Raw genomic sequence first — 12,844 nt, 5'->3', positions numbered from 1 at the left:
TACTCCCTAACCCACCGTACATAAAAATCTTAGATGTAAAAGCCTAATATATGTTATATTAACTAGACGTGCACAAAACTGGCTTTTTGTGCCAAACCAGATTTGTTTTAAAACCGGTTCGGATCATGTCAATTAAAGTCAAAATGAATCGGCCCAAACCGATTTTAATTTGAAACTGGTTCCTATAGGAAAACCATATTGGTTCGGATTGGAACCACTTTCAACGTATTATATATCTAGTTTTTCTTAAAGCAATTTAAATGTATATATACTCAAACCAGTTTTATGGATCGGTTTAGATCCAGTTTGGTTGTGCACCTCTACCATTAACAACATAAGAGGCGTAAATCGCATAAAGTGAGGTATAGATTCCTTTTTGATATATTGAAAGCGCCTTGCTGATCGAATTAACACTTTGTAGAAAGGTAATTGCCTAACAGTAACATAAGACCTTCTCCGATAAACGCCTTTGGAGACGGATTTGACCTACCTAGCAACACCCTTCCAAAGGGTTGCACTAGAGGGAAATGCCTTCGAGTGGAAGGCCCGTCTACTAAGGGCAGTGACAGGTTGATGTTGGGAGCGTGGAAGGGAGGAGAGAGAGTGAAAGCCCGTGAAAAATAGAAAAGAGAAACAAAAATGGAATTTAGACGAGTAAGGCACCCTTAAAGTTGGACATGCACTTTTTGAGATAGTCTTAACAATGAATGAATACTTTTTTTTTGTTTTATATTTGAACATATGTATAATCTTATTAACGACATATAAACTGATTCGAAAAGGTTTGTTCACCCAATTTAACAACCCATACTCACTCGGAAAGTTCGTAGTATACAATAGTATTCGATAATCCACGTTCCTTTTAGAGATTATAGACTTATATTGTTAGTAATACCCCACTTGTAGTGTGCACATATAATGTATATATGTGTGGGTGCTCGGGGGGCAAAAGTGAAATGGTACTAATTTTACGTTATTTTACTAATTTCGTGAAAATAACGTTAAAAGCGGCGGATGGTTAATCATGCATCATGTGGTGACGTTGATAGCTGAAAGACACGGGGGTACATGCACCAATCAGTCTCTGTCCCTATTGTTTGAGTGTTATGTATTCCTAGTCCAAGGCTTGATACAAAACTACAATCGAGTCGGGGGTCTCACTGGAAGCAGCTTCTCTATTCCTACCGGGTAGAGGTAAGGCTGTCTACATCTACCCTCCTCAGACCTTACCTTAGCTTTGCTATTGGTGGGATTTACTGAGTATGATGATGATGATGAAGATGAGACTTATATTGTTATTAGGGTTGAATTATAATACAAAGGGGTTTAAAACTAAGAAGTGTAAGAAGCCACTATAAAGTGACAAGTGTCCAAAAAAGATTCAAATGTGAAGTGTAATTTTGTCAAAGAGAATAAAAAGATTATGCACATACAAGTCATATGCTATTTCCCCCTCATTTTTTTAAAGGTTCATAACTTTTTTATACGTCATTTGTTTTTTTAAAAAAAGTATACCATAAAATCGAGGGTTATTTATCTTTATAATGAGTACCCTATTATTATACTTTAAAAAAATTCGAAAACCCAGTTGCGTATTACACAATGGATATAAAATAAAGCACAATGTGAAAACCCAGTTACGTGTTACACAATGGATATAACGTAAAACATAATGAGTATCAAACTAAAAACACAATTGAAAGTAAACCAAAAGCGCAATCAATGACAACAGATAAAATACACAATAGACAACAGACTAAACACTATGAATATCAAACTAAAAACATAATTGATGACAACAGATAAAAGACACAATAGACAACAGACTAAAACACAATGGATAACATACTAAAACACAATGAACAACGGATTAAAACACAATGCACAACAAAACCAAAACACAATGGACAATAGATTAAAACACATTCGGTAGCATAATAAACACAAACTAGAACCTATAACACAATGTATTAAAAACCAAATATAACACTCTCTTTATTGTGTCACACTGTGTTATAGGCTCTAATAAAAAAGCAATGGGTATAACCCTAATTAACACTGTGTTATAAGTTTTGATGGTAATAAAATGTATAGAAACCTTAGTAAAAAAACGTAAGGACCAAAACCCAGTTAGAAGACATAATGACCAGAACTTTTAACACTATACAAAGAAAACCCAGTAAAAATGATTTTTTTTATTTTATTTTTATATAACTGATGTGTGTAAAATGCAACATATAAATCACATCAATTAAGGCATAAAACTAACCCTTTTTAAGTACTAATGTTGGAAAAAGAGTGTTTTTGTCTTCCTTTTGCATTTTCAGGATTAAATGAGCTCAAAATCACAAAAGAAGCAAAAAGACAACTAATTCTAGCATAAATACAAGAAAAGGAGTAAAAGTAGACTGCCCGGACCCTCAACGGCACCTCCCAAGGCAAAGGAGAAGAAACAGAGTCTGAACACGCCCTGTGTCCAGCGAACACGGGGGCGTGCCCAGGAAGCAGCAGAAAAGACAAACCAGTAGAAGCTTCCATCGCCCACCACGGGGCCGTGTCCAGCGGGCACGGGGGCGTGGTGAAAGTACAGCAGGCGCATTAATTGTAATTCGCAATTACAATTAATGAGGAGAGAGAGTGTCAGACGGGCACGGGGCCGTGTCCAGCGGACACGGGGCCGTGTCCAGCCTTCTGTTCAGCCTATAAATAGAGGAGCTTGGCTTCATTCTCTCTCATCCCTTGGCACACCACCTCTCTCACACTTCATCCACCACCCACCACCACCATAACACCATCATCCACCACCATCATCCATTGTCCATCGTAGAGTGTGTGAGTCGTCTCGGGATCCAAGATTGATCGTAAGAGTTCTTGACAATCAAGGCCATGTTTGCCTAAGTCTCTTACATCACTTGGTGAAGACAAGTGTTTAGTATAATACTTTTTATTTTTAATCTTTTGCACTTTTTATTTGGTTTTGTATTAATGACTTTAATAACTAGTTACTTATGTTGAAGGTGATCTTTCCTTATCGTTTGTCCGTGGTGTCTTGGCATTATTTTACTGTCTATATAAAATAAAAGATTTTCACCATTCATATCTCCACGGTCTATATGGAGGTATGTTGGCTACCTGGTCGGGGGTTAAGGGAACGGTTTGGTAAGGGTCTTGCCCTTGTTCAGCGTTTAGAGGTCCTGCTTGGGACCTGGGTCAAATTTAATAGGATCTCCTTCAATGCCCATAGGTATTGGATGGCGGGGATCCAAACTCTTTGACCCCCTCATAAGTTAACTACTATTAATACTATAACCCGGCTATTTAGGACTGTATCCCTGCTGACTCAGACTACTTAGCCGAGGGTAACGTCACCGCCAAAAGCGGGGCCTACCACAATTTGCATTAATAACTTAATTAATTATCTTTCAATAATCCGACCCTTTAGGATTGTATCCTTGCTGACTCAAACTACTGGGTTGAGGGTAACGTCGCCTTCAAAAGAGGGGCCTACTACAATAACTAAGATAATCTCTTAAACAAGTGCAAAAGTGCGAAAATAATCAAAGGTTATACTAATACACGTGTCGGATCCAAGTGATTCATCTTGTCTATCTGTTTTTATTTTATTTTTATTTTCAGCATTTAGTTAGTTTTTATTTTTCTTAGTTTAAAACATTTTTCTAACCTTTTTGATTTGATTAGACGTTGAGGATAAACCGGTACTAAAAGCTCTTGTGTCCTTGGACGACCTCGGTATCTTACCAACACTATACTACGTCCACGATGGGTGCACTTGCCCATATGTGTGTTTAGTGTTAGTGAATATCGTGTTTTATAAATTTAAAACTTGGCTAAAAGTGTAAAAAGGGCTTAAATATATATCTAAAAATATAACACACTTCACGCACATCAATAACACTATAATATTCATATTAAAGATAAAAAAACGCTCGTTATCATGGTGAATTTAAAAAAAAAAACAAATGTCCTGTGAAAAAGTTATGGACGTTTTAAATTGATGGAGGAATTAACATGTGCATTGCATGTGGAGAGAAAGTCAATAAAAATGAGATTCCCTTTAGGCCATATGTAGCCATAAAGCCCCTTTGTGGGTGTTATGTGACACGTGTTATGCCACGTCATACAGGGGCTTTATGGGGCGTTATATCTAGAGCCCGTAGTCATAAAGCCCCTACCTCATCATTACTCAATTAATTAATTTTCAATTTTTTTTAATTAATTTTTAAATTAAAAACCATTCCATTAAATAAAAAAACATTACAATAAAATAAAAAAAACATTAAAATAAAATTAAAAAAAAACATTACACTAAAAAAAAACAATACATTTATTCTTCGTCTTCATCGTTGTTCTCTCCTTCTTCCTCTTCGTTTTCTCCAGCATCCAAACCTATATTTTCAAAGTTCCCAGCTTCGAATTCCTCAACTTCTTCTTCCTCGGAATCTTCTTCGTCATCACCATCGTGTCGAATTGGGCGAATCGCCCAAGCATGCTCGACCAAATCCGCCTTTAACGCGTTATGTGTATCCTTAGATCGCAATAGGTTAGCATTTACGAGTCTCTCTTCCATTGTTTCTTGGGTTCCTTCAACTACATCTTCCGGAATATAGTTTTTTGGTATATCGCTTTTCCATCATCCTCTATGATCATATTATGCATAATGATGCAAGCATACATGGTTATTCGTATTCTATCCTTATGCCACATACGACAAGGATTTCTGATAAAATGTCATCATTGTTGTAGAACTCCAAAACACCTCTCGATGTCCTTTCGCGAAGACTCTTGTAGTTTTTTAAAATGTTGTCTTTTCTCATCGAACATTTCATTAAATGTTTTAACAATATTCGAATACTTCGGGTATATACCATCACCCAGATAGTAGCCATGCTCGTAGTCGTTCCCGTTTGCATGAAAATCGGCCTTTGGTATCGTTCCAGAAATATAGCTCTCTAGCAATGGTGAAGCCTCGAACGTATTAATGTCGTTCATACACCCGGATACACCAAAGAAATCCGACTAAATCCAAAGGTCGTATGATGCAACCGCTTGTAAAACCAAAGTTGGCCATTTCTCTTCACCACGTGTTTGTTGACCTCGCCATGCGGTTGGACAATTATACCAACGCCATTGACGACAATCCAAGCTACCAATCATGCCGGGTATTCCATGCTTTTCTAGATGCACCTCGTATATTTGTAGAAGGTTGTTCCAAGTGGGATTTCTCAAATAACGTTTTCCATATATATAACTGGCATATACCTAGAATTTAATTTAATATATAAAAGTTTTACTAGTGATGTACTTAAAAATTAAAGTAAATAAATAAAAGTGATTAAAAAATACCATAGCAAAATTGTTCCACGCAATCTCGTGTTGTTTTCTCCCCCATCTTCAAGTACTCGTCGTTGATGTCGTACGTGTTTCCGTAAGCTAGTATGCGTAAAGCGGAAGTGACCTTTTGAATTGAGGTGAACCCTAAATATCCTCGCGCGTCCATTCTTTGCTTAAAGAAATCATACTTAGCTCCCAAATCATTATTAATGCGCAAAAATAACCTTTGGCTCATCCGAAACCGCCGTCTAAAAACATTGGGTCCGTGAACCGGTGTGTGATCAAAATAGTTTTTCATCAAACGCTCGTTCGCGGCTTCACGATCTCGCAAGATATAGGTGCGCCTCAAAATGGGGCGTGGAGGAGAAGGCTGAACGTGTTCCATTGCTTGTATCACGAGAGTACATGCACTCGTAACCGCTTCTTTCTCATCCGCGATTTTTTCGGGTGAAAAAATTTTTCGGTAAATATCGGTGAACGAATCTTCCGATAGGGAACCCATTTTTTTTAGAATAAGGTTGGAGTAGTTTCTATACTTTTATAAAAAATTATAGAGAAGAATGGAATGAGATGCGATGCATTGTAAAAAAAATGGGAGATGTGGGATGTATTTATAGATTGGAAATTGAAATAATTTTTTTTTTGAGTTAAATGCCATTTTAGTCCCTGTGTTTTGGACCATTTTGCCAGTTTAGTCCAAATGTTTCATTTTTAACCTGTGGGTCCAAAAAGGTTTCACAATTGTCATATTAGTCCACTGGGTTAACTTCATCCATTTTTTCTGTTAACGAGAATGCCAATTCGGTCATTTTATATGGCTGAATTGCCTTTTTAGTTAACAGAATTACATACAAAATGACCAAATTGGCCTTCTCGTTAACAGAAAAAATGGATGAAGTTAACTAAGTGGACTAAAATGGTAACTGTGAAACCTTTTTGGACTCACAGGTTAAAAATGAAACCTTTGGACTAAACTGCCAAAATGGCCCAAACCAAAGGGACTAAAATGACATTTAACTCTTTTTTTTTAAAGTTTATGACCGTTCAACGGTCATCTTTTTCAAATTCATCCCCTCAAAACACCGCTATGGACATGGCGCTTCACCCAAATTTGACCCCCATAGCGCCTCCTGTCGTGGTGTGACGGGCGCTATGAGGCACGATCACCCAAAAAACTCTACACATAGCGCCCCACTACACATAACCTTATGCCCTTCTATTATTTTATTTTCCCTACAACTAATCTCAACCCTCCAAATCTAAGGGGTTGTTTGGTAGCCTCTTAATGACCATTCAGATGCTACCTTTTAATGGTTTAAAACCTCCGAATGGATAAGAGGTAACCTCAAGTCTGAATGGTTAAGAGGTAACCTCTGAATGGTAAATCATCACATGTCACATTCTTCTACCTTCTCATTGGTAAAATTTTTAACGGTTCCATTAGGTAGCCTTTTAATGACCATTCAGAGGCTACCAAACAGCCCCTAAAATTAATGGACTAGAATTCTTCTTACCCTTCTTATTTATGTTTTTCTATTTGATACTAATCCTCATTATAATATATGTAAAAGTTTGATGTAATTGCGAATGTTTTTTATAGATAATTATCTTTTCCGTTTAATTTAAAATATATGCTGTGACAATGAACACACTAGTCACTATAACCCATTACCATACAAGTCGAATTCAAGTCAAAATAAATACAAGATAGAGATCAACACAAAATTAACAAAAAATAGAATAGAAATCAACAAATTCAAACACAAGCAGCCCAGTCAAATATAATTAACAAAAAATAAAATAGAAATCAACAAATTCAAACACAAGCAGCCCAGTCAAATATAAGAAAATAAAAATCAAGATAGAAGTTCGATACGAGACCCACAACTCAACTACAAAAAACAAGATCATTGAAGTCAAATATAATATAATATGTTATTATTACTATGTATAAATAAGTGATGTTTAAACATGTTTTATAAAATCAACAGTGTTTGTAAAATATAAATTTAACAGGTAAAATAATCACTTTAAAGTTATTAAAAAAAGTTTATAGATAAAGCTATTGCTTTTCATGTGTAGTAGAAAAAATATTAGAAAAACTTTTATTAAAAAAGAAGAAAAAAGAACTTTCAAACAAGTTCATGTCTTGAAATACACACACCGTATATGTTCAACAATGATATACTTGACATCTTTTGACTTTAAAACCTTGGAGTTAAGACTCATCTATGGAAAAAAAATATTAAAAAAAAAAAAAACTTTTCAAGTTGTTCCAAGTGAAATATGAGTGTGAATGTGGATTTTAACAAAGACCGCAAGCTAATTTTGGAAAAGCAACAAAAGGACATATGGCAAAGACATCTAACACAAGTCAAGTGATGATCCAATTACCAGTTTTGGTAATTGTTTTTGTTTCCCTAAAATTTCACACTAACTAAATATTAAGACCATTTCCAATGCAACTGGTCATAGACCCTCTTGCGTACCAAGTAGTTCTTTTAACGGCAAATTGATATTTCCATAGTTTCATAGTTGTCTATAAAAAGTTCTTAATAGTTCCGAGTCTAGATTTGGTTTTTGACCTATTTTGAGTCCATTAAAAGCCTAGACTCATGATGTATTCTATAATCCTTGATGGAAAGGGGGGGGGGGGGTTTCCTCAATTTGGGAAGTCAGGTAGGGTACCCGATCAGGAACACCGTCGTCGGTCCCTCGGGCACCTAATTTGGGTAATGAAATCCTCAAGCATTCAACGATTAGTTGTTTGTGTGTTATTGAGAGAGATAGAGATAAAGACTTAGAGAGTGTAGTGAAAAAGTGGTGAGCTCATGGTTTAGGATAGCGTTGTCACCTATTAATGTATTTAACGGTAGTTACAGATAAAAGTGGCGTGACACACAGGATTGAAGGGAATCTTGGTACCTTAGGGCATGTTTGAAATTGCTTATTGACTTATTAACTTTTATAAGTTAAAAAGGTGTTTGGCAAAATGACTTTTGTCCCTCGTTGTGACTTTTTGAAAGTGTTAAAAAGAAGCGTTTAAAAAGTTAGAAGAATGTAACTTTTGTAAATTTTTTTATAGCTTTTTACAAAAGACAATAAAGAGTTAAAAAAAACAAAAAAACAAAACACCCCTAGTGCCCCTTCCATTAAGTTCTTGGAGAACAAGATTATAGAAAAACACATCCTCCAACGTGATATTGGAGTAGAAAAACACATCCTCCAACGTGATGTTTACTTTAATTCATGTTTCATTGTTAAAATCAACTAGGAATTTGACCCGTCGCGCGTTGCGGCGGCGTCGAAAGTTAAATTAACTCGAATTTATACTGTATATTTGATCCAACTTGAAAAATATTACGTCACCGTTGAATGAAATACTATTATATTTGAGTCGACTCACTTTCGTACACAAAATAAGGATAAAAACGTAATATATTTGACTATACTCGTTTCAGGAAAAGTTTATGTCAAACGTTAGTCGTTTCCATTGAAACGCAAATTTAAACCGATAGGTACGCTAAAACTGCCATACGTCGCGTGCTACGGCTGCGACACCTTAGTTGTTTATAGTTGGTGGTACGTTATGTAGTGTGTTAATCATAGAAAAACACGTGTTTCGGCGTATCCGATCTATCTCAGTGTAACATATATAAGTATTGCGGTTACACTGTACGATGATGACATTAACGTGTAATGCCCGCACGTGAAATTACGCGTTTTTACATTGTTACACACGGTATGTTTGTGATATTAACGTCATTTGACATAGATAAAAAAAAAGAGAATGCCTCCGTCGTTGCGGTGTAAAGTTGTAATGGTAAGTTAGACAACAATGTAAAATTGTAAAAGTTGTTTAGACATTAACATATATAGTTAGGCATAGATAAAAAAACATATTAATGTGTGACACGCTAATTTATAAAGTCGTAAAAGCAATTTAAATAAAATGAGACGCCAAGTTATTAAGAAGAAAGGTTGACGGATCAAAGTTATCAATTATCAAAAATTAGAACTAAATGTGTAACTTACTTAAAGAATACGAGATGTAGGTGTCAAATTAAAAATGTGTAGAGATCAACTTTTATTTTTAAGATAAGTAAACAAATATTAAATTATATGTAAATAATTAATTTTAGTAGAGTAATAATGATCACATAAAATTTAAACTCCAATTAAAAAAAAAAAGGAAATTTAACAGCATTTGGGAAAAAAAAAAAAAAAAAAAAACAAACTGGGAGAGAAATACTTAACTCTATTTAATGAGAAGAGAAGGAGGAGGAGTCGAACTCATGACCCCTTCTTCTTCAACTTGAGACACAACAAGCACCAGATCAAAGTACAATTTGTCTATCTTAGCTCAAGTAGTGTATGTATATAAAAGTAAAGGCGGTGGCTGTGATGTGATAGCCACCGACATTTTGTTTTAAGATAGTATACAATATCCATGTTGAGAATATAGGGTGTGAAGGGGCTTGTGTTGGTGGTATTACTCGACACGTGACAGGTGTGAACTCCAACAGTCCACACCTAAAAAAGTGAGGTGTGAAAAGAGCGTGGTCAGGCCAACGTTGGAGTGCCATGTAACGTTCCTTTTATTTTTTTTTTAAATTGACAATTTATATTAAAAGTATATTACATTATATTAAAAAAAATTAAATAAAGGCCAACCCACAATAAAAAAAAAACCTATTTATTAAATCCTCATATATAAAAAAAAGTACTTGTTAAATCCTAAAAAAAACTACTTATTAAATCCTACAAATTAAAAAAACGAGTACGATAAATATTAAAGTGGGCAACCCACTTAAAATTCGTATTCGCATCGTGCTTGTACTCGATCTTCGCGATTTCGAGTCGATCGTTGTCGGTCAAGTCGCCCGCAGGGACACAGTCGAAGCAAGATTTAAAGAGATCCGACTTAGGTTTGAGCTCATGCCATTTGTGTTGACACGCGTTTAAGTTGTCACGCGTGCTGCCGATGTGCTGTCAGTATTGTTGAAACGCTCGACCCCAATACGCGGTTTGACCGCGTTGTAGAGTACGTTTGGCATCGACAATCGATGTAACAAGTGCGATTTCTTCCTCTTCGGTCCAATGCACCATGTTTACCTTCGTTTTTCTTTTTTGTGTGTGTGGGGGTGTGGGTGAAGAAGATTGGGAGAATATAGCTTGAGGTTGGGTATTTATACGTGTAAATTTTTTTTTTTTTTTTAAATTTGGTTTGACATAGCGGCTACCACAAACTGTTCAAAAATTAAAAAAAAAAATGAATGTTTGACCTGGCCACCCCAACGGTCCAATTACTTTGGCCATCCGGAGCCCGCAATGTCACCCCCCCTCCCCCCCGCCCCCCAACGCCAAGTTCAACGCCAAGCCAGGGTGGTGTAGCCGGCATTAAACCCTCTTCCAAGCCCCCATCCAATGTCCCATGCCCAACAGTCTAAAGACTGGAAAGAGGAGTGAGATTGTGAGTGTGGATCCATCCATAGATATTATTAGGTGATCCTCAAACCGATTATCTAAACGCAATACATACCATCACAAAAATCAAACATATATAAATCTTTAACAGATCGTAATAATACTTATAACGAACGATAATACTAAAATACACCTTTTCAGCACCCTCAGATTTGATCATGGCACAATACCGTGATGCACGTTTACAATGAAGGTTTTTTTTTTTTTTTTTGAACGTAAATTACAATGAAGGATAAACTGAGACTACCAAAACTCCAAAACAATACAATAAAATTAAATTGAGTGTAACCATAAAATCAAAAATAATTAATAATCAATTTTGTCTTTGTCAATGATCTCTAGATCAAGTGGTGGAGGGCTTGTATTTCTCTTGAGAGATGCAAGCTCGACTCCCACTTGGTGCAGAGTGAGACACTGGTGGGCAATGATAGGAGACCCAGGGAAACCTGGGTTGGATCCTTGAGCCAAACGGGTTTTACCGGTAATTTTACTGTCGTGCCTACGGGCGGGTGGGTTACCGGGTTTTCCCCGGAATTGGTGGTGGACTCGGGTTACTCTCGGAGTACTCCGTTCGTCCAGTGGGTGCCCCGAGAGTGCTCGGGATTGAGTTTGTTGGCCGTTCAAAAAAAAAAAAAAAAATCAATTTTGTCTTTTATATAATTTGTCTTTACACATAACGCCAACGTGGAAAACGACACATCCCTCAGTCCTCACCTACCTTTATCACTTTTTACACGCATCCCCTCATTTTCCGACAACCACCGTCCACCGCCGTGACCCACGGCGAAGTAACCGCCAAACCTAACAAACACGCATTATCACCACCGTCTAAATATCATATCATCGGATCTACTATTTTACACTACAAAATTACAAACAATAACAACAAAAACAACTCAAAATCAACAAATTACACTGAAACTTCAACCATTTCAATCAATTTCGTTAAATTTCAACCAATTTCATTCGTTACGGTTACTATAATTCAACTTTTCAAAGTAACGAACCGATAGAAGCGATAGTGACAGCTGGATCTCATCTTTTCCCCAAGTTTTAACCGCCGGAGGTTTCGCCGGAACAACAACCGCACGCGGCGGAGGCGGAACACACGGCCACACCGACGACGACGTCGCAGCGGCTACGGTGTAACAAGACGACGACGTTTTAATCGAAGCGTTAGGTTTTGTTAACGGTAATAAATAACGAGAATGAAGACACCGGAAACCGCCGAGTGCGCGGACTACAGTACGGAGCTGTTCGCTACCGTATCCGATGTTTTCCGTGCAGATCTGCTCCCATAACCTCTCATCCTGAGCCGTTCGATGCCACTGCTTGCTGACGCAAGCAACCGTACCTAACGTTTTTGCGTCTACATGCTTTAATACTTCGTATAACAGATTTTCGTCGGTGAAAACTGCCGCTGCGGCGGAATACGACGGCGATGACGGCGGCGAACGACGGCGATCGTGTTCTGATTGTTTGATCTTCTTCAGAGGCTTCTGATCTGAACAATCTACAGGTATTGATCTCTTCATCTTCATCTTGTTGTGAATGAATGTTGATGAAAACAATGGAGTTATCAGGGTTTGATTGTTGGTGAAGAGGACAAGATGAGAAATGAATGTGATTTGGGGGGTTTTGAAGAGGCTTGTTAATGTTATTGTGTCATTTTTTCTACAATTTGTTTTGTTGTTTTCTACGCGTTTTTTTGTTTGTTTTTGCCAAATGTCAGGTTGACTATTGGTGGCTAAATGGTGATTATTATTGTTTTTTGGTTTTTTTATGAGTATAAAACAAAATGCCTTACTAGAAAAATATTAGTTAGAAGTTGATAAGATTTGTAACTTAATTAAATATAATTAGTCAAAGTTTGTTGGGAAAAAACCCTAGAGTTTATTTTATTATATAGGCTTAAGATAGTTTTATATAGTGTATGTCAAAATTTCATCTATGATCGTAATCGTTTGGTAAGCTGTCACACTTTTGATCTATTAGTAGACAGACG

The 12,844-nt window shown here is 36.6% G+C and overlaps 1 protein-coding gene across 1 annotated transcript; it reads right to left on the bottom strand.

The window, feature by feature from the left end:
- Positions 1-11,473: 11,473 nt before the first annotated feature.
- Positions 11,474-12,572, bottom strand: LOC110936111 (F-box protein GID2). Its single transcript, XM_022178444.2, has one exon. The coding sequence runs from the start codon at positions 12,378-12,380 to the stop codon at positions 11,802-11,804; it is 579 nt and encodes a 192-aa protein (XP_022034136.1). The 5' UTR covers positions 12,381-12,572; the 3' UTR covers positions 11,474-11,801.
- Positions 12,573-12,844: the final 272 nt, after the last annotated feature.

This window comes from Helianthus annuus, chromosome 4, assembly GCF_002127325.2.
Source record: "Helianthus annuus cultivar XRQ/B chromosome 4, HanXRQr2.0-SUNRISE, whole genome shotgun sequence".
NCBI lineage: Eukaryota > Viridiplantae > Streptophyta > Magnoliopsida > Asterales > Asteraceae > Helianthus > Helianthus annuus.
The sequence above is the reverse complement of the archived record's forward strand: the minus strand, read 5'-3'. Positions and strand labels throughout refer to the sequence as shown.

Excerpts from the sequence above, each read along its gene's own strand:
- LOC110936111 (XM_022178444.2), bottom strand. The coding sequence starts at position 12,380 with ATGAAGATGAAGAGATCAATACCTGTAGATTGTTCAGATCAGAAGCCT.